The sequence below is a fragment of the Oncorhynchus tshawytscha genome, linkage group LG05 (assembly GCF_018296145.1).
Source record: "Oncorhynchus tshawytscha isolate Ot180627B linkage group LG05, Otsh_v2.0, whole genome shotgun sequence".
Lineage (NCBI taxonomy): Eukaryota > Metazoa > Chordata > Actinopteri > Salmoniformes > Salmonidae > Oncorhynchus > Oncorhynchus tshawytscha.
In genome coordinates, this window is record NC_056433.1 from 27,162,163 (window position 1) to 27,184,717 (window position 22,555).

Below are 22,555 nucleotides of genomic sequence, written 5' to 3' on the forward strand. Positions count from 1 at the left end.
TCTAGCTAGGGTATCCCTTGGCCTCTTTCCTTTGACTCTTGTTGGATCTAGTTGTCCAGTTTATCAGGTCCCATGCTCCCATGACTGTTAAGATTGTTTCTTTAGAAGTTGATAACAATTTGTTTTTTGCTTTTGCGCCATCTGTACCTGATGGCACAGATCTAGTCTCACGTGAGGAAGTAAACCGTCAGGCACAAGAGCCTCATTGGGATGGAGACTAGAGCAGACCCAGAAGTTCTGACTGAAGTGATGCACATTTAAGCACCTTCAAGATGGTCTATTTACATTGTGCTATTATAATTTATGCTATGAAAATCTGCTAATTTCATTTGGGCAGTTCTCCCTCATAGCAAATAGCTGGCAAAAGAATCCAAGCAATGTTCACATGGCCCATCTAACCACGGAGGCGGAGCTGCTGCTGCTGGCAATCACTGAGGGGCAAGCTGTTCAGGGATCGAAACCCTGGCTGTAGTGGAGCTTCAGCACTGCGAAGCAGTGCCTTAGACCACTGCGCCACTCTGGAGAGTTTTACATTTTTTTTTACAATCACAGATGGGAAATAAGCAATTCTGACACATTCTTACCACAATCCTGTGAATATTTTAACATCTTTAACATCTCTGGCACGCCAGGCTCATTTGGTAGTGAATTCTACATCACTGAACATTTTAAGATACACTATATATACAAAAGTATATGGACACCCCTTCAAATTAGTGTATTTGGCTATTTCAGCCACACCCGTTGGTAACAGGTATATCAAATCGAGCAAACAGCCATGCAAACTCCACAGACAAACACTGGTAGTTGAATGACCTTAATGAAGTGCTCAGTGACTTTAACGGGGCACCATCATAGGATGCCACCTTTCTAACAAGTCAGTTTGTGAAATTTCTGCCCTGCTAGAGCTGCCCCGGTCAACTGTAAGTGCTGTTATTGTGAAGTGGAAGCATCTAGGACCAACAAATAAAGCATAAGAGATCATTAAATGAAAAAATACCCTTTTGTTAGATATTACATGGTCTCGATTACAGAAAGATAAAATACTCTCTCAAGTGTATGTGTGTGCCGGTGTATGTGTGGTTTGGGTGGGTAAGGCGGTGGGGGAGGAAGGGGGAGGGTACTTGATCCAGTTGGGGAAGCTCGGCTTAGGTGAGATAAAGGGGGGAGGAAAACTGGGAGGTGGAGAGGGATACGCTTGACTTGGGAGAGGGCGAAAAGAAGGATGTATCTATATATACTACAATGTAATTATGTTGATTTTTGTGACTTGCAAACCTTCTGTAAAATGAATTAGTTCTGCCCGATTAGGAGAGGACGTCGAGTCATTATTATTCATTTTTTGCCATTATAGCTAAGATCTAATGGTGGTCATTGCTTAGAGTGGAGATGTGCTCTATCCAAGGGATTGGGACGGGGTAGCTGGGAGGGCATCAGACACGTTATGTGGTGCCTCTCAACTCATCTCACTCTGGCCTTTCGGTGCACCCACTCTCCCCACCAGCCAATATACTTTCATTGACAAGGTATTACAAACTGAGCACAGGCCTTAAGTGGCAGGCCTTAAGTGGCAGGCCTACAGGACACCTGGAGATTACTATTCTCAACTACAAAAGACTACTTCTTTTTTTCTCAAAGTAAGAAAATCTATTCAAGAATTGACTACATTTTTCTTTCCAAAAATGCACTCAACAATATACTGGGTTAAAATGACTTAGTGATATCAGACAATTCTCCTGCATCATGTATAACTACATCAACAGAAAATACAATTAGTGACATATGGAGAATGAACAGAACACATCTTCAAGACCCGACATTTACTAAATATGCAAACAAATTTTTAAAAACTTTACCATTACAAATGTAGACATAGAGGACAGAGAAAAACTGACCCCCGACATAATTTTGCATGCATACGTAAGGGTAATGATAATATATTCTGAGTTAGAAATGAAAATGAATGAAAAATAAATCACCAATTTAGAAAAGGCCCATAAAAAATATTTACAAGGTAAAGAAGAAAATACAATTTCTGAACTTAAGAAAGAATATAATCTTTTATTTGAAGAGAGCCAACAACTACAGGTTAAATTCATATAAAGCACACAATTGAATGGCAAATAAACCTGGTAAACTGTCACGTTCTGACCTTAGTTCTTTTGTTATGTCGTTGTTTTAGTATGGTCAGGGCGTGAGTTGGGTGGGTTGTCTTTGTTCCTTTTTCTATGTGGTGTTTTTGTGTTTGGACTGGTATGGTTCTCAGAGGCAAGTGTCGTTAGTTGTCTCTGATTGAGAATCATACTTAGGTAGCCTTTTCCCACCTATGTGGTGTGGGTGATTATTTTCTGTTGAGTGTTTGTATCTGCACCAGACAGAACTGTTTCGGTTTCGTTCACTTTGTTGTTTTTGTTCAGTGTTCATTTACTTTATTAAAAAGATGGACACTTACCACGCTGCGCATTGGTCCTCACCTTCTATGGTGAGGAAGAAGGTGAGGACCAATGCGCAGCGTCGTAAGTGTCCATCTTTGGACCTCACAGCCCTCACAAAACGAATACACGTCAAACCAGTTATAATTTTAAAATATAAGGATACAAATGCTTTAATTAGAAACAACAATGCTATTAATGACCATTTTGAAAGCTTCTAGGAAATTCTATATACTGTAAATCTGAATTAAACAACAGTTGGACTGATCCTACAGCTTTCTTAGACTCAACAACCCTGAAGCAACTATCAGCAGACAAAAGCAAATCACTAAAAATATAAATAAATCATAACAAAATATTAGACACTGTTAAAATATTCATGCAGAGAAAAGCGCCAGGTATGGACGGCTTTCCCATAGAATTTTATTCAACATTCTGGGACAAAATATTTGACAACATGTCACTCAATTCAGTGCTTCCTAATTCCATGTATCAAACAAATTGGCAAAGTTCTTACCAGACTTGATACATATTAATCAAATAGGGTTTATTAAAAATAGACACTTGCGAACAAATACAAGGACATGTTCAGTATAATACAATAAGCTAAAAAAAACATGTAGATATATCAATAATGGATGTTGATGCTGAAAAGGCTTTTGACCGTCTTGAATGGCCATTTCATTTCAAAACTTCAGAAGCCTTCAACTTTCCAGCTTTCAAATAATACATTTAATTAAAATATTATCTAAATATCTTAAAGCAAAAATATATACAAATAATACATGATCTGATTAACTTGCTTTAGAAAGGAGCACAAGACAGGGATGTCCTCTCTCCCCTCTCCTGTCTGCACTTGCAATTAAACCATTAGCAGAAAGAATCAGACAGGACACAAACATAACAGGTATCAGTATTGGTAAACATGAATATAAACTAAATGTATTTGCCGATGATCTCCTGATATACCTGACTAATATTGAAAACTCAATGCCCCCCTCAATATAAATATTACCAGAATACTCTAAAATCTCATAATATAAAATATATTTGGGAAAAAACATAAAGGCAATAGGAAAAATCACTCATTATCTAAAGCATTCCTTTAAGTGGATCACAACAAATATTTAAGATGTTAAATAAGTGACAACAAACAACACATATATAAAGATATTCCATTCCATTACTCAACAACATAAAAACAGATCTAATTAAATGAAATAATAGGAAATACAATTATTTTCATTACAGAATTCAAAAGCTATTTTGGACTGATCAATGTAGACATTTTCTAAATCATGAAACTTAAAAATGTTATATCACGAAATTTAGATCTGAAATCTTTTGAACATCAGTGTCACGGTCACCCTCCTCTTCATCTGAAGAGGAGAGGAGAGAACGATCGGAGGACCAAAATGCGGCGTGATATGTGTTCATCATGAATTTTAATAAAGAAAACACTGAACACTGAAACACTATATAAAAACAGTAAACAAAATAACAACCGTGACACTAATGCGAGCTGCACTGAAACAAGCCATCAATATAGACAATCACCCACAAACAAACAGTGCAACCCATGCTACCTAAGTATGATTCTCAATCAGAGACAACTAATGACACCTGCCTCTGATTGAGAACCATACTAGGCCGAAACATAGAAATACCCAAATCATAGAAAAACAAACATAGACTGCCCACCCCAACTCACGCCCTGACCATACTAAATAATGACAAAACAAAGGAAATAAAGGTCAGAACGTGACAATCAGAGCAATGTTGAGGGAATCCTATTTCAGTCAGAAAAGAATACTCATATGATATGTAAGATATACAAAACCTTGCAGAGAGTCTATATTGGAACCAATATTTCAAAAATAACTGATACTGGCGATACGTGCTTCTACACCTGCATTGCTTGCTGTTTGGGGTTTTAGGCTGGGTTTCTGTACAGCACTTTGATATATCAGCTGATGTAAGAAGGGCTAAATAAATACATTTGAGTATTTATATAGCCCTTCTTACATCAGCTGATATATCAAAGTGCTGGACAGAAACCCAGCCTAAAACCCCAAACAGCAAGCAATGCAGGTGTAGAAGCACGGTGGCTAGGAAAAACTCCCTAGAAAGGCCAAAACCTAGGAAGAAACCTAGAAAGGAACCAGGCTAAAGTGGAGATTATAACAGAACATGGCCAAGATGTTCAAATGTTCATAAATGACCAGCATGGTCAAATAATAGTAATCACAGTGAACAGGTCAGGGTTCCATAGCCGCAGGCAGAACATTTGAAACTGGAGCAGCAGCACGGCCAGGTGGACTGGGGACAACAAGGAGTCATGTCAGGTAGTCCTGAGGCATGGTCCTAGGGCTCTGGTCCTCCGAGAGAGAGAAAGAAAGAGAGAAAGAGAGAATTAGAGAGAGCATACTTAAATTCACACAGGACACTGGATAAGACAGGAGAAATACTCCAGATATAACAGACTGACCCTAGCCCCCCGACACTTAAACTACTGCAGCATAAAAACTGGAGGCTGAGACAGGAGGGGTCAGGAGACACTATGGCCCCATCCGATGATGGAGGGAGTGATATAACATAATTAAAGAAATTACACCTAACGAAAATGTACGTTTAATCCAGTATAAACGAATGTACCGAATGTATTATACAAGAGACAAAATTCACAAATTCTACAGCACAAAGGCAGTTGAGTCAAGCAATGACTCAATAATTCATGGGAGTGCTATAAAGTCCAAAAGTTATGTGCGGAGTTAGAAAGTTGGCTATCAGAAGTGTTGCAATGTAAGTTTTAATCCGTCTATCTGCATATTTCAAGACATGGCATATGAGGTTGCGATGAGCTACCCAATGGGATGGACCATTCTTTTCTCTGCATATTTTTTTTTTTTACTTAACTGTAAATCAAATGATCCATCATTGTTAAGACAGTGGAGGAATCAAATGCATTATTATTTAATATTGAAAAAAAGTGGGCTACTCAATGCCGTATGGCAGCAACAAGATGGGTGTGGAAACTGAGGGAACATGTATGATGTCTTTAATGTTTGTTGAAATGTATGCATGTCTGAGGTGGTGGTATTTGTCTTTATTCATCTTTTTTATGTTGGCTGGGTATTAAGTCCTAGCCAACGTCATGTCTAGTTTAGTGGATCCATGTCTGTGAAATGTTAAGTTGCCTATGTCTATAGTAAAAATAAATAAATATATATTTATATATTTGGTATAATAATAATTTGCAATGCTCGCGCACACAACGTGGCCGGACTGTGCCTTCCCCGTGGCCTCTGCAATGGATTATTCTAGGCACGAATCAGACAGTTGCCGCGTGTGCTATGAAAAATAAATACATTTGTGACCACTCTACTAAAAAAAATCTCAGCCGACCAACAGCCTATCGACCAAACAATCGACCAGTCGACTAAATGGGGTCAGCCCTGATTCAAACAGAACCTATTTCAAAGGAAACAAGCACTCATTGAGATCAGGTGTGGATAATTAGTGTGTGGGTCTAACACACTTGGCAAGATAGAGGATAGAGAGAGTTCTATTCATACTGAGAACAAAATGTATATGACAGTACCAGTCAAATGTTTGGACACACCTACTCATTCAAGGGTTTTTCTTTTTTTTTTTTTCTTTTTCTAAATTGTAGAATAAAAGTGAAGACATCAAAACTATGAAATAACACATATGGAATCATGCACTACCCAAAAAGGTGTAGCCACCCTTTGCCTTGATGAGTGCTTTGCACACTCTCAGCATTCTCTCAACCAGCTTCACCTGGAATACTTTTCCAAAAGTCTTGATTGGGTTTAGATCGGGTGATTGTGGAGGCCAGGTCATCTTATGCAGCTCTCATCACTTTCTTTCTTGGTAAAATAGCCCTTACACAGACTGGAGGTGTTGGGTCATTGTCCTGTTGAAAAACAAATGATAGTCCTACTAAGTGCAAACCAGGTGGGATGGTGTATCGCTGTAGAATGTTGTGGTAGCCATGTTACATAAATGTGCCTTGAATTCTAAATAAATCAGTGTTACCAGCAACGCACCCCACACCATCACCCTTCCTCCTCCATGCTTCACAGTGTGAACCACACATGCGGAGATCATCCGTTCACCTACTCTGCTTCTCACAATGACACGGCGGTTGGAACCAATAATCTCAAATTTGGACTCATCAGACCAAAGGACAGATTTCCACCTGTCTAATGTCCATTGCTCGTGTTTCTTGGGTCAAGCAAGTCTCTTCTTCTGATTGGTGTCCTTTAGTAGTGGTTTCTTTGCAGAAATTTGACCATGAAAGCCTGAGTCACACAGTCTCCTCTGAACAGTTTATGTTGAGATGTGTCTCTTACTTGAAATCTGTGAAGCATTTATTTGGGCTGTAATCTGAGGTGCAGTTAACTCTAATGAACCTATCCTCTGCAGCAGAGGTAACTCTGGGTCTTCCTTTCCTGTTGCGTTCCTCATGAAAGCCATTTTCATCATAGCGCTTGATGGTTGTTGGGACTGCACTTGAAGAAACTTTCAAAGTTCTTGAAAGTGTCCCTATTGACTGACCTTCATGTCTTAAAGTAATGATGGACTGTTATTTCTTTTTGCTTATTCGTGCTGTTCTTGTCATAATATGGACTTTGTCTTTTACCAAATAGGGCTGTCTTCTGCATACTCCCCCTACCTTGTTACAATACAACTGATTGGCTCAAATGCATTAAGAAGGAAAGAATTTCCACAAATTAACTTGAAACAAAGCACATCTGTTATTTGAAATGCATTCCAGGTGACTATCTCATGAAGCTGGTTGAGAGAATGCCAAGAGTGTGCAAAGCTGTCATCAAGGCAAAGGGTGGCTACGTTGAGGAATCTCAAATATAAAATATAGTTTGATTTGTTTAACACTTTTTTTGGTTACTACGTGATTCCATGTGTTATTTCATAGTTTGATGTCTTCACTATTATTCTACAATGTAGAAAATAGTAAAAATAAAGAAAAACCCTTGAACGAGTAGGTGTGTCCAAACTTTTGACTGGTACTGTATATGTTTTTAAATAATAGTCTTAGAACGTTCTCTGAACTTTACTAAAGTTTTCTTGTGTGTTTTGTTCTCTGAACAATTTGAGAACATGACTTTAAATAGAATCATGAGAGAACCTGTAGGAAAGGTTATGCTGAAGTAATGAAATTTCCACAGAAGAACATTGTTTCTTAAAGTTCTCTGAACTATTTGAGAACATTGTCAATGTCAAACCAGTGGGAGAATATTCATAGAACATTACCAACATTTAAATGAAATGTAACCACATTTGAACTTTTAGGAAATGTTCAGTTAAAGTAATGACATTTCTTTTGTTAAGTTCCTTAAAGCTAAGCAACTATCCTGCATCCTTCCCTGAACAACCATGCTCTCATCAAGCTTTAAGAAAAATACGCTATACAGTGCATTCGGGAAGTGTTCAGACCCCTTGACTTATTCCACATTTGTTACATTACAGCCTTATTCTAAATTGATTAAATTGGGGTTGTCCCTCATCAATCTACACACAATAACCCATATATATGGAGTATAGTATTATATTTTTTTGCAAATGTATTTAAATAAAAAATGGAAATAATACATTTACATACGTATTCAGACTCTTTCCTCAGTACTTTGTTGAAGCATGTTTGGTAGCGATTAAAGCCTCGAGGCTTCTTAGGTATGATGCTACAAGCTTGGCACACCTGTCTTTGGGGAGTTTCTCCCATTCTTCTCTGAAGATCCTCTCGAACTCTGTCAGGTTGGATAGGGAGCGTCGCTGCTCAGCTATTCTCAAGTCTTTCCAGAGATGTTCGATTGGGTTCAATTCAGGGTTCTGGCGGGGCCACTAAAGGACATTGAGATTTGTCCCGAAGCCACTCCTGCATTGTCTTAGCTGTGTGCTTAGGGTTGTTGTCCCGTTGGAAGGTGAACCTTTGCCCCAGTCTGAAGTCCTGAGCACTCTGGAGCAGGTTTTTGTTACGAATCTCTCTGTACTTTGCTCCGTTCATCTTTGCCTCGATCCTGACTAGTCTCCCAGTCCCTTCCGCTGAAAAACCTCCCCACAACATGATGCTGCCACCACAATGCTTCACTGTAGGGATGGTGCCAGGTGTCCTCCAGACGTAACACTTGGCATTCAGGCCAAAGAGTTCAATCTTGGCTTCATCAGGCCAGAGAATCTTGTTTCTCAAGGTCTGAGGGTTCTTTAGGTGCCGTTTGGCAAACACCAAGCGGGCTGTCATGTGCCTTTTACTGAGGAGTGACTTTTGGCTGGCCACTCTACCATAAAGGCCTGATTGGTGGAGTGCTATGGAGATGGTTGTTCTTCTGAAAAGTTATCTCATCTCCATAGAGGAACTCTAGAGCTCGATCAAGGTGACCACCAGGTTCTTGACCAAGTCCCTTCTCCCCCAATTGCTCAGTTTGGCCAGGCAGACAGCTTTAGGAAGAGTCTTGGTGGTTCCAAACTTCTTCCATTTAAAAATGATGGAGGCCACTGTGTTCTTGGGGTCTTTCAATGTTGCAGAATTTGTTGGGGTACCCTGACATGCACTGTCAACTGTGGGACCTTATATAGACAGGTGTGTGCCTTTCCAGATCATGTCCAATCAACCGAATTTACCACAGGTAGACTCCAATCAAGTTGTAGAAACATTTTTATTTGTAATACATTTACAAACCTGTTTTCGCTTTGTCGTTATTGGGTATTGTTAGATTGATGAGGAAAAAAACAAATCAATTTTAAAATAAGGCTGTATCATAACAAAATTAGAAAAGTCTCAAGGGGTCTGAATACTTTCCGAATGCCCTGATCTAAGTAATACTGTATATAATCAAAGCATCACTAAGGGCAGCACAGAAACCCAGAGTCAAAAAGGGTCCAGAGATGGAGTAAAAGAGGATGGAGACGATTTCATTATATGTACGCCCATCAGATATATATTACTCAATATCCTATCACAGATGTCACGTCTGTGAATTGTTGGATATTTCAGTAGGCCAGTAACCAGAGCTTTGCTGTTTTGGACCCAATAACGGACAAGGAAGAATTTGGCGGGAGTGAGCTGGCAACTGGAGGATTGCTGGAATCAGAGTTTCAGGTGCCACCTTCTGCCTTTTGCCCTTGAGCAAGTAATTTAACTGCCTAATCTGCTCCAGGGGCACTGTTCTGCGGCTGACCCATACTGCTTTCAGCCTCCTGGTGTGCGTGTGTTTGGCGGGGTCAGGGGCGGCATAGCTCTGCGAATCTTGACTGCACAAAATCTATTATTAGGCAGGGAATACTATTTGTAGATCAGTGATTCTACACCTCACTTTGCTCATACTGATCCTCTCCAATGGACTCAAAACTTGTAGCAAAAAAAGTGTAAATTAGGGGTAGTTAAATGGGAGAGTCAATGAGGCGGCAGGTAGCCTAGTGGTTAGAGCTTTGGGCCAGTGAACGAAAGGTTGCTTGATTGAATCCCCGAGTTGACAAGGTAAAAATCTGTCGTTCTGCCGCTGAACAAGGCAATCAACCCACTGTTCCCCGGTTGGCTGTCATAAGAATGTGTTCTTAACTGACTTGCCTAGTTAAATAAAGTTACAAAAAAACAACCATGGAAGTGTGCTGCGTTCATGACCAAGTGGGAATTTATCACATACGACTGGGACAAATCCCCATGAACGGCCCTCCAAATGGTAATTAGTAGTGAGAAACTCGTCTGTTTTTCCTGAGCAATGTTCCCTCTAATCTGCGTGAACGCAACTCCCCGGGACTGCCGCACAGAAGAAATATCAACCAGCATGAGATTGAACTACTTCACTCAACTTTTTTTTTTCCCCTTTAGTGAACACACTACATTTCCCTTTACTGTGGGAATTGTGATGGAATCAACGCAATATTATCCACTTTCAATGCAACATATCGAAACGGAACAAACTATGCAAGATTTTGTTCGCAGAACTAACTATGCAAGAGCAGGATTCTATTGCATTGACACTCAAGACTCAGACCGTACTCTACACAGACCAGTGCAGAAAAAACGATTAGAGCTGCAGTAGGACTATATGCAAATAGACCATTGCCATATATGGATCTGTGCCATTCACGTTGAACTGGACTGTGTTTACAGCATGAGCGGTCATGAGTAGACACCCTTGTTTTGAGATCAAAGCGAGAGCTGCATGTAGCCAAGTGTGCACATTTGTTCTTATCCTTTGTACATTTCTAGACATTTTTCACAAGTGAGTATGAAAATAGCTTTTTTTGTCTTGAAGGGGCATTGTTGTATTTTTAAAAAGGCTTGAAGAAGCTAAATAGCCAATAGGCAGAGGGTAGCATGATTTTGTCTGATTCTCTGTAATAATGGTATGGGAATAATAATGCATTTTGTTTTGTAAAGTGGTTTCTTGCATCAAAAAACAGTGGTCCTTTATATCTCAGTTTCGTAGAGCATGATGCTTGTAATGCCAGGGTAGTGTGTTCAATTCCCGGGACCACCCATACATAAAATGTATATATTGGGTCCGATCCTTAAGAGGTTTTAAAATGTTACGGTATGCTTTTTCTCCATAGTTTTTGATGCTAAGCCACTCTGGTCAGCCTACGTTATGATCAAATAGCCACAGTACCTTACTTGACCACGGTCTAATACTGTAACTTAAAGCGAATACAGCCTCAGTGTTCGCAGTAAACCGCCGCTGGAAGTTGCACAGAATTTTCACAATGTTCAAGTTTGTGCTCAGAAGACCTGAAATTTGCTCAGTGCCAGAAAAAAATAGAGGGAACATGGATCCTGAGTTCCCACTTCTCCCACATGGTGACCTCTGATGTCGCCTACTAAGGAAATGACCTCGATAACATCAGTTAAGCAGTTAAATGCAACAACAAAACATTATTTATAAAAATAAATCAATTAATGTTTGTTTTTTCATTATAATTTATTTACAAGAATGATAGCTGTACTTTTAGTTACGGTTTATGCAGATTGTTGGCCATTAGCCAATCAACGTTTCTCAAAGAGTTTTCCCAGCCCACGTCCTGGCAGGCTTTTTTTGGCTCTTGGTATGCCGTCATTGTAAATAAGAATTGGTTCTAAACTGACTTGCCTAGTTAAATAAAAGTAAAATAAAAAATAAAACAAAGCACGTGAATGCATCTAACTGGAATTTACAACTTCATAGGTGGTAAATTTCCACCTCCCAGTTGGTTAGGAACGCAGCATTATGTAGAAAAGAATAGCAAATCCAAGATCAGAATTTCTTTGTTTCTGGACAGGGCCTGGGCATCACGGCAACTCACTCACTCACTCACTCACTCACTCACTCACTCACTCATTTACTTACTTACTTACCTTGGCACGTAATGGACAGCTATTAATAGGTTAATTAATAGACAATAGATTAATAGAATGGATTTAGAACTCTTATTTTGTAAGGGACTTTAAGTATTTTTTTGGTTTATATGCAAAAACAAGCCATTTTTCAGTAGATTTGTTTTATATACAAGAAAGAAAAGAAGTGTTTTCTCATTTCTGATTGCGCCAATTTAATGCAGAAACAAGTTATCCCAACGTACCCTTGGCAGCCACTGTCTTTTGATCTTTCTCTCTCCCACAGTTAGTCTCTAAAGCGACTAAGTTAAAACGTGGCAGTTTAATCCATTTGAAGTGGCAGGGGGGGCTGAATTTATTGTTTTCCAGGAGGCTCCCTGGTTGATGAGAAGTAACATGCAATGGCAGAACATGTAGGGGTGCTAAAAGACCATGAAGGGATAACCAGGGACAAGCACTGCTCTATTTTTTTAACCTCTATTACAGTTTTTTTTTCAATTCTTTACACACTAAAACTGGCCCATGAGGCACAATGCCTGTAACTCATTTAGCAGAACCATACACCAAATCTGCAATACTACTGGCACATGTTTTGCTTTACACTCAGATTGCAATTCTATACCAAATATTTGACCAAACACAACACACAATTCTCTACCTTTGGCATAACCTTCACAGCTAAAATATCTTGTGTGCAAATGAAAAGCAACACTCTTCAACAAGCTACGTTCAATTACCAATTGATCACTTTCACTCTTCACATGTGCAAACGTTAAATGCGTAAATGTTCACTTTGCAATCACACCCTTGGTATGGATAAAAAGGCCACAGGGGAGTACTTCTGTATTTCGAGAACAATGGAAGCAAAATTGGCAGAGAGAGATCGAGCTGGAGGTGGAGGTGCGGGTGGAGGTGGAGGTAGGGGTGGAGGTAGGGGTAGAGGTAGGGGTAGAGGTGGAGGTAGAGGTGGAGGAAGACCAAGAAATTCGGGCGACCGTGGTGGACCATGTCGTCAACCATGGTTTGACCTTGAGAGAGGTTGGGCAGAGAGTGCTGGACCGATCTACTACTTTTACTACTTGACAGTAGAACAACGTAAAGCACAGTAAAGACGGTAGATTCCAATTCATAATGTAAGGGGAAACAAAGTCCATGTTTCATGTACTGTATGTATGAAATTGAGAGCTATATTACTTTGTAACATGTTTATCTTTTATACTGTATTACTGTAGTGTTCACTGTACTGTATGCTATTTTGTTGTTGTGGAACTGAAAGACGATCACCACTTGGCGGTAGAACGCGTCTATTTACAGACTAACAGGAGGCTGCCACTGTGCAAATGCCATAAGACTGTGAGAAATCCAACAACAGATTATTGAAAACCCTGCCATTTTCCAACCATAGCCTGCATCCTTAAGAAACACCATCTCCAAATGAAGCAAATCTACAGAGTCCCATTTGAAAGGAATTCCCAAAGAGTGAAGGATAAACGGTACAAATATGTGCAAGTAAGTAATGTACGAGTATTACACTCTTGAAACATTGCCAGTGAACTTTACTATACAGCAATTACAGTATTCATTGTCATTTCAGAGAATCATGGATTTGGATGCAAGTCCCATGCCCCAGGAAATCAAATTCATAGATGAGTCTGGATTCAATTTGGGGAAGACGAGGAGTAGAGGAAGGAACATCATTGGTCAACGTGCCATCATTGAGGTACCTGGCCAGTGCAGGGGAAATGTCACCATATATAGAGCTATGAGCCGCAATTATGGTCCTCCATCGCCATGCCACCCTTGTGATCATACAACACTGCCCATCTCCTTAATTTCCTGAACACCTTACACAACAATCTTTTTCTATCGGGATGCTCAGGTCTACAACTGGTTCCGTGACCATCCTAGGATTACAATTCTCTATCACCCACCATATTCCCCATTTCTCAACCCCATTGACGAGTTGTTTTCAGCATGGCAGCGGTAGGTGTATGATCGCAAGCCCCATGAACATATGGCCCTTCTCCAGGCAATGGAGGAGGCCTGTGGTGGCATTCCAGCAGAGTCCTGTCAGGGGTGGATGTGTAATGCCAGAAGATATTTCCCCCGCTGTCTGGCCAAGGAGAATATCACCTGTGATGTTGATGAAAATCTGTGGACGGACCAAAACAACAGACATGACTGATTTTGTATTTGTTTCTTGACTTATGATTTAGATTTGACAGTTTCTTTATCTATTCCATACGATTGATCTAACATACAGTACAGTAGTACAAATAGGACTATTTTTCTTCCTTTACATATGCAAAATATATTTACTGTATGTTTACATTTTTACTGAATGTGTGCTTACAGTTTCCTGGTTGACATGTTGAAATATAAAACATACATTTTTGCATTTCTATTCCTTTCTTGTATCACAGCAAAATCGTAGTCTTTACAGTGAAACATGTTCTGATAGTAGTGTTTTGAATATGTCACATTAGTGTGATCTGGGTTTCACTAAGTTAGATTCATTTGATGTGTGTGCCTCATTCGTATGCAGAGTTTAATTTTGAGCAGGGAGTACATGATTTTGATTCATGTGTTTTATTTTGCAAGATATCTGTGGGGTTTGGGGCTAACTGTTTCGTGTTGAGAGTTTTGAGTACCTGAGATGTAGTTTCAGCAAATGTGTGTTAACAATTGGTAAAAAGTGCCTGAAGGTTCCAAAAAGATGATGTGTGTTGGCAAGAGCAGTTACAATGACCTTAGTTTGGGCAATAGCCTCTGTTTATTAACTTACATCAGAGTTTCAGATGCCACCTTCTGCCGTTTGTGCCCTTGAGCAAGGGAGGGTTTGGCCGGCAGGGATGTTCCTGTCCCATTGCGGACTAGCGACTCATGTGGCGGGTCAGGCACAATGCACGCTGACATGGTCGCCAGGTGTTCCGCGCTTCCTCCGACACATTGGTGCGGCTGGCTTCCGGGTTAAGCGGGCGTTGTGTCAAGAAGCAGTGCGGCTTGGCTGGGTTGTGTTTCGGAGGACGCACGGCTCTCGACCTTTGCAGCGATGGAACGGGACTGTAACTACCAATTGGATACCAATTGGGGAGAAAAAGGGGTAATAAAAAAAATGATGATCCTCTACAACTGACTTGGAAGTAGTAGGAAAAAACATATTTGTCAATTAGGGGAAGTTAATTTGGAGAATCAATGAAATCAACCATGGAAGTATATAGAAAAATAATAGGAAATCCAAGATCAGAATTTTTGTTTCTGGACATGGCCTGTGTATCACAGCAGCTCACTCACTTATATTGGCACTGTGGCACGGTATGGACAGATAGTAATAGATTAATTAATAGACAATAGATTAATAGAATGGATTTAGAACTCCTATTTTGTAAGGGACAGGAAATGTTGCCTGTGCATTTGGCCAATGACAGGCATTCCACATTTAACACCAACCCACATGTGAAAATCTAAATATCAAGTATTTGGGGGGTTTGTATGCAAAAACAAAAATGTTTCCGTTTTTCAATGTCTATCCAAGAAAAACGAAGTCTCCCCCTGCTGTTCTCTCACTCCTGATTGCCTCGATTTAATGCAGAAAACAAATGATCCCAACTTACACCTGGCAGCCACTATCTTTTGATCTTTCTCTCCTCCACTCTCAGTCTCTAAAGCTACTACACTCTTAGAGGATAAGGTGCTATTTAAAACCATAAAGGGTTCTTCTGTTGGCCCCGTAGGAAAACCCTTTGAAGAACCCTTTTTGGTTCCAGGTAGAAACATTTTGGCTTCCATGTAGAACCCTTTCTCCAGAGTAGATAACAAGCGGTATGTGCTGCTCTATTTTTACCTCTATTGAGTGCCTGAAGGTCCCACCAAGATAGTCCAGTGTTGCCTGAACTGACAGTGAGAAAAACATTACTTTGAGTAGTAGCCTCTGTGTATTAACTTAAATGATAGATAAAGAAACGAGACCTAACACAAATTTAAAAAATAAATCCCTCATAATGAGATGCCTCAGGTTCTATTGTGGTATTATCAAATACAATAATCCCAAATTGTTCCTAGAGAAGGTGCTCTTATCCTCGTTAATATAAAGAGTAGAAAGCCAAGGAGCAACTATGTGCCCACTCTAGTTTGTGAAGCTGGTCTGGTTATGCCTGCCTGGGTTATCAGTAAGAGGACTGAAAAATGTATTAACACCATCAAATTAATACTGTATGTAATCAAAGCATCATTAAGGGCAGCACAGAAACCCAGAGTCAAAAGGGTCCAGAGATGCAGAGAAGGGGTGAAGACGATTTTATTACATGTATGTCTATCAGATATGCATTACCGAATAGCCTATCACAGATGTCACGTTGGGAGTCATCAGACGTTGCTGATGTCATATTAAATATGCCACTAGGTGTCAGTCTTTCCTTGTTTAAACTCAATGTGTTACCATTGTCACATATATATTTTGTTACATACACAATCTCAACAGTTATTAGATCAAATGATCTATCATTTGCTATGATTGTATTTTCATTTTACTTCAGGTGCATCAGCATTGTGAGCATTATTATGAGATGTTTACTAGCAGATTTACACTGTGTGCAACAATATGGACAGTGCACTATACGGTGATTGGAAATTACAGATCTGCTACATCTGTAACTATCATAGATATGCATTTATTTATTTTTTCGCTCAATACAATTTGGTGTCCATCTGTAATGTCGCTAGACGTTAGTACTGAAAAATCTATAAACTTAAGTCTTATTTTGTTAACAGTGATTTGTTTTTCTCTAGGTCTATGCAGCACAAGTTTATGCCTCTTCAGGTTTATATGTTAGCTTTAATTTGCAAGTAATGGCAAAACTGTATATAGTGAACATGCAATCAGTAACACTGCTCAGTTCAGTATGTGCATGAGTTGTTTTGGTGCTCCGTTTAGTTTCTAGTTGTCGACATATTTATCACAATTGTAATGTTTTGTGTTCATCCCATTAAATTATAGCATTATATTTTTAATTGTATGGTGGTTGGAAAACCATGCCCTGCCAGAAGTGTAGTATATGCAAGACAGTATACTTGTGATTAAGGCATGTTCTGATTCACCAGCCTGTCCTTACGCATAGATCTCTCTTCCTCTCGCAATATCTCTGCAGATAATCTTCCGAAAGATCGCCGATGTGAAGAAGGAGGAGGAAGAGCGCCGGCAGCAGAAGAATGAAGTAATGCTCTCCATTCCTATTGACCACCCGGTTCGCAAGCTCTTCCAGAAGTTCAAGCAGCAGAAAGAGATTCGCATGCCAATCCAAGCTCAGCCTGACCTGGAGCGCAACCGGCTTCAGGTTGAGCACCACCACCCCCTTACCAATCTCCCACACCAACAGTGTCAGACTCACCCCTTGCAGCACCAAAATGGCTCCCCGATGCAGAATGGGGCACCTGGCACAGGTGGCGGGACTACAAGCGGTGGCTCCAGTGTAGTTACTGTCTCCCAGATCACCCCGTTGCAGAGTTCACTGGCCTATGTCCACACTGGGGAGCCCATTCACACTGGTTGTCACGAGGTCAAGGAGCTGAAGCCCAGTGTGGTGGACCAGAACTGCCTGAGGGTCACCAGTCTGGTACGGCCCAGGGGTGGAGGTGGTGGTCAAGGCTGGATGAGGTTTAAGAATGCTACAGTGGCGGTGCCACTGGCCCCCGATGAACCTGAAGGGCCACAGCAGAAAGAAGAGGAGGAATGGGGTGATGTGTCCCAATCCTCAGAACAGTTGACTGATGACAGCAAGAGCCAGGAGGCAGAAGGTGGGGAGAGCAGCAGCGGGGGTGGCGTCAGCAGCACAGGAGAGGGGGGCGACGAGAAGAGCGCACTCCACAAGACAGACTCCTGCGACAGTGGCATTACCAAGAGTGATCTTCGGATCGACAGGGCAGGGGACGCACCAAGCCCCTATGAGCGGAGTCCAATGGGGAGAAGTCCTTTTGAACACAGCCTCGGGGTTGGGAGTGTGGGTGTGCTTGGCCACCCCTTCCAACCCATGTCTGAACAGGTGCTGCTCCAGTCCACTCTCCAGGAGGCCAAGCTGGAGCTGAAGGGAGATATCCAGATGCTGAGTGGCCGTTTATCAACACTTGAAGCCCAAGTTAGTGAGATCCTCAGATTGCTGTCTGAGAAGAGGAGGCTCTCACTGCCGCAGACCTCTACCCCCAAGGCTAAGATCAAATGCCAGGACATCTTCACCGTGTCAAGACCTGTCACACCGGACATTGAGAGAGACAATGGACCTTTTTGAATGACAAAAAAACATTGATGTTTTTATTTGCGCCAACTTCCGTGCCCAATCTTTTTCTTTAATGGACAAGTTGAGGAAACTGGACACAGAATTTAGGTGGGAAATTGTTTAAGTGTAAATAACCATTTGCATGTCCAGCTGGATTCTGGCCTGCCAAAGACATTTTAAAGAAACCTTTGGATTGCAATTGCTTGTACATTTATGCAGTTGACTGCATGCATAAATGATTTTAAGATACAGATTTTTCACTGTACAGTATCTTCAGTACAGTAGCACAGGGATTTAACAGTTTTTGACTTTGTTGATGTACTTTCACATTGAGTCTGCTCTTCCCAGGTCCAGTCTATAGACCTTCTATACCGAGCACAAACAGCTAAGCAGTAAAGCGATTTGTAAGAGCTTGGGTCAAACAACAAACATGTTACCGAAGAAAACTTCCCTCATTTAGCAACTTCCCTCATTTAGGTTAATCATGGTTAATCTTTAGTTAGCATTTGAATTGGAAATGAAAGATTTCCATTTTGTTGACTTATTTTTGTGTTGGCAGCCCTGGATTTAAGGGTTGTTGTGATCACCCCATACAGAAGCAATCTGTCAATATAATAATGAACAATCTGACAATAAGAATCAGACAGAAGGCTCCCCGAGTAGTTCAGAACGTTGTAAATCACTGATTCATATCGTGATCCACTAGTAGGTCAGAAGATTGAAAATCACTGATTCATATTGTGATTGCAAAGTGCAATGCTTAGTAGTAGTCAATAATCATCTTGTAGACTTCCTGGTTGTTATTACAATGCTTTATAAGGTCTAAAGCTGTTTTATTATGGGGTGGCAGGGTAGCCTAGTGGTTAGAGTGTTGGACTAGCAACCGGAAGGTTGAAAGTTCAAACCCCCGACAAATCTGTCATTCTGCCCCCTGCCCCTGTTAACCCACTGTTCCTAGGCCGTCATTGAAAATAAGAATTTGTTCTTAACTGACTTGCCTGGTTAAATAAAGGTAAAATAAATAAATAAAAATAAATATTGATCAGATGTTCAACCTGACTGTACCGATTGACAGAAGGTTGGTTACCAGTGTGGGCCCAAAACAAAGAAATGCTTGATACACAGGTATAGTCTAACACTACAAACCTGTATTGATAAGATCTAAAGCTGTTTTAATTGATCAAATATTCAGTACATCAATGCAGAATGACATGAAAACAGGCCCTGTTTAGGCAAATAGCCTTTGTGACTGTCTAATTGACAGAATCAGAATCACCTTTATTCGCAAAAAAATACATTTTGCTGTGGAAAACTCGATCCAAAGATTAAGGCAGAGATGATTTAATGATATAATAGAAAAATATTTAATCAAACAGCTGCAGGGGAGATGTATCTCTGATTTCACAGGGAAGAACTCAAAGAGTAAATGGTTCCATGTCCATTATATAGTGGGAGGTGATAATACAATCATGATGTTAAGCAACAGTTATTTTATACAAGCAACATTCTTTTAGTATGTAGACATAACAGGAGTCTATGAAAGGCATAACATCACAGTCCGACACAGAACATATCCATTGAGAAGTTACAACAGCTCACCCTAAATTCTGCCACCACAATTTGCAACAGGGATTTGAAATGGTGCTGCCACAATAAACAGAATATATAGGCAGACAAACAGGATATACAGGCAGACAAACAGAATATACAGGCAGACAATAAACAGAATATACAGGCAGACAATAAACAGAATATGCAGGCAGACAAACAGAATATACTGTGTGTACGTACACTATGAACAATGAAGCTAAAAACTAAAGACTACACTATAAAAACTACAAGCACATTATAACTATGCATGTAGAGATGAATAAAAAACCCGACCTAAGGTAAGTCTTCATGAGATAATGATTAGCACAAATGTATTCTAAATTTGATATTATTGCGTGATTAAATCTGTGCCTTAGTTTCTCAATTACCACCTCCAGTACAACATGATTTAGTTATGCTTATAGACCAAATAGTAGTGTTTAGAACTTACTAAGCTGTTTAATGCAGAGGTTTTTAATACAAAGTGATTTCAACCATACACTCCCCTTAGTTTTTCGTTATACTAAAAATGTTTCATACAAAAATGTTCATTCCAATTTTACAAAGATACAAAACTGTTTGTGGATTATGCTTGCATGGAGAGGACTTTCATGCATGTGCTTGAGATTTATTTTCCCAGATGGAAATGAATGGAAGCATCCTCATTGTTTACCATATCATATTGTTAGCTACCACTGTGTAGAGAGTTACCATGTCCACAACTGATTGAATGCATTTTGGAAAGTTGACATATCTACAGAAATTGCCTTGATAAGACACCTTATATAACAAACACGAACACAGAGCCGACACTATATAAAGACTATGTAAGCATGACTAGGCCAGATTCAAGATGCTGATTCAGTCCGCACACACATTTATTGTTTGTGTTTGCAAAAATGTACAACTTTCATTAAAATCAGAATGACTTTGTTTTATCTTGTCTAATTACATGAATTAAAATGTTGTTAGCTGTTGCACAGGAACAATGTGATTTCTGCAGAATAAGTGTGATAGAATTCCCGACTATGGGTCATTCAGTGTGAATATAACGCTGTGCGCTGAGAGTCGGGAAGCAAGTTCAGGGAGTGAGTGTTTTAATAAAATAATCAGAACAAGAATCACTACAGCACACAGACATGAAACTGAAACAGAAACAATCACGCCTGGGGAAGGAACCAAAGGGAGTGACATATATAGGGAAGGTAATCAGGGAAGTGATAGAGTCCAGGTGAGCGTAACGATGGTGACAGTTGTGCGCCATAACGAGCAGCCTGGTGACCTAGAGGCCGGAGAGGGAGCACAAGTGACAGAGAAACTGGAACAAAAATATACCATTGGGTTTTGGATATTTCTGAAATTTAAAAGGTACTTTGGAGGAAAACATTTTGGCATATTTGACATTTGTTTGCTGAAGGATTATTGAGAAATTATTTTTGTTGGGACATTTGGTCTTATCACGGCCTCATTTAAGACACATTTAGTCTGTATTGGTGTCATCTGAACCTTCACCGTGTGCTCTGAAATATGAGCAAGCACAATAATATTTCAAACAAAACGGTTGATTTTAGTCAGTTTTAGCTAATTAGACTTCTCTAGGATGTTGTTTCAACCAAACCATTTAGAAATGTGTTAGCTGGTCATATAGCAATGTCCAGAATCGGACTTTTGGAGAATGTAGCAATGCTAGTGGAAACAGTTTGTATCAGTTCCCAATGGGCACAGACATCTTATCATCATCTGGTTGAGTTTTCAACTAATGTGAATTCAATGTGAAATCAACGAAAAGGTCACCATGTCATTGGATTTAGGTTAAAAGTTGGGTGAAAAAAAAAAGAAATCGCCATATGTTGATGATTCTTTGCAAATCAGTTTTCCATGTTGAGTCAATGTCATCATAGATGTTTTTGGTAGAAATAATATGGAAACAATCTTGATTCAACCAGTTTTGTCCAGTGGGTTAATGGGAATGGGGTATACCTAGTCAGTTGTTCAACTGAATGTATTCAACTGAAATGTGTCTTCCGCGGGTTAACAGTGCATTCAAAATCAGCTAACTCTGATACAATCCGTTTCCACTAGCATGCTCATGGATTTCAGTTTGTATTGAATGCCATGTTCCTGTAATAAAACTTGAACTTGATTGTTACCTTTCCAAAAAATATTAGCCAAATTATTATGGAGGGTGCTAAATAACCAGCTAACACTTAAAACGTTTTGGCTGAAACAACAATAACTTTGTGAAGTCGAAAATAAACAACAAGATTTTATTTAGAATGCACCCAGTTTCGCTAAAGAGGTTTGGCATGTTTCAAGTTGTCACGTTCTGACCTTAGTTCCTTTGTTATGTCTTTGTTTTAGTATGGTCAGGGCTTTGTCACGCCCTGGTCAAAGTATTTTGTGTTTATCTTTATGTATTTGGTCAGGCCAGGGTGTGGCATGGGGTTTTTGTAATTGTGGTGTGTTTGTCTTGGGGTTTTGGTGGTGGTATTGGGATTGTAGCTTAGTGGGTTGTCTAGCAAGGTCTATGGCTGTCTGGAGTGGTTCTCAATCAGAGGCAGGTGCTTATCGTTGTCTCTGATTGGGAACCATATTTAGGCAGCCATATTCTTTGAGTTTGTCGTGGGTGATTGTCCTTAGTGTCCTATGTGTACTCTCTGTTAGTTTGCACCAGATAGGCTGTTTCGGTTTCGTTTATTGTTTTGTGTAGTGTTCGTGTTTTCTTTGTTGTATTAAATATGGATCGCAATCGACACGCTGCAGTTTGGTCCGACTCTCCTTTATCACCACTAGAAAACCGTTACAGAATCACCCACCACCAACGGACCAAGCGGCGTGTCAACAGGCAGGAGCAGCTGAAAAAGGAGATGCTCAACAAGGATCTCTGGTCATGGGAGGAGATCTTCGAC

General features: G+C 40.1%; 1 protein-coding gene across 1 annotated transcript in view; it reads left to right on the top strand.

Annotated features, from left to right (window-relative positions):
* Positions 1 to 18,958, top strand: part of kcnh5a (potassium voltage-gated channel, subfamily H (eag-related), member 5a) — a 126,468-nt gene extending 107,510 nt beyond the window's left edge. Inside the window, exon 12 of the mRNA XM_024420535.2 lies at positions 16,935 to 18,958. Coding sequence (XP_024276303.1) covers positions 16,935 to 18,068 — 1,134 coding nt within the window. The 3' untranslated portion in view covers positions 18,069 to 18,958. The remainder of the gene's footprint in view (positions 1 to 16,934) is intronic.
* The last annotated feature ends 3,597 nt before the right edge of the window (positions 18,959 to 22,555 follow it).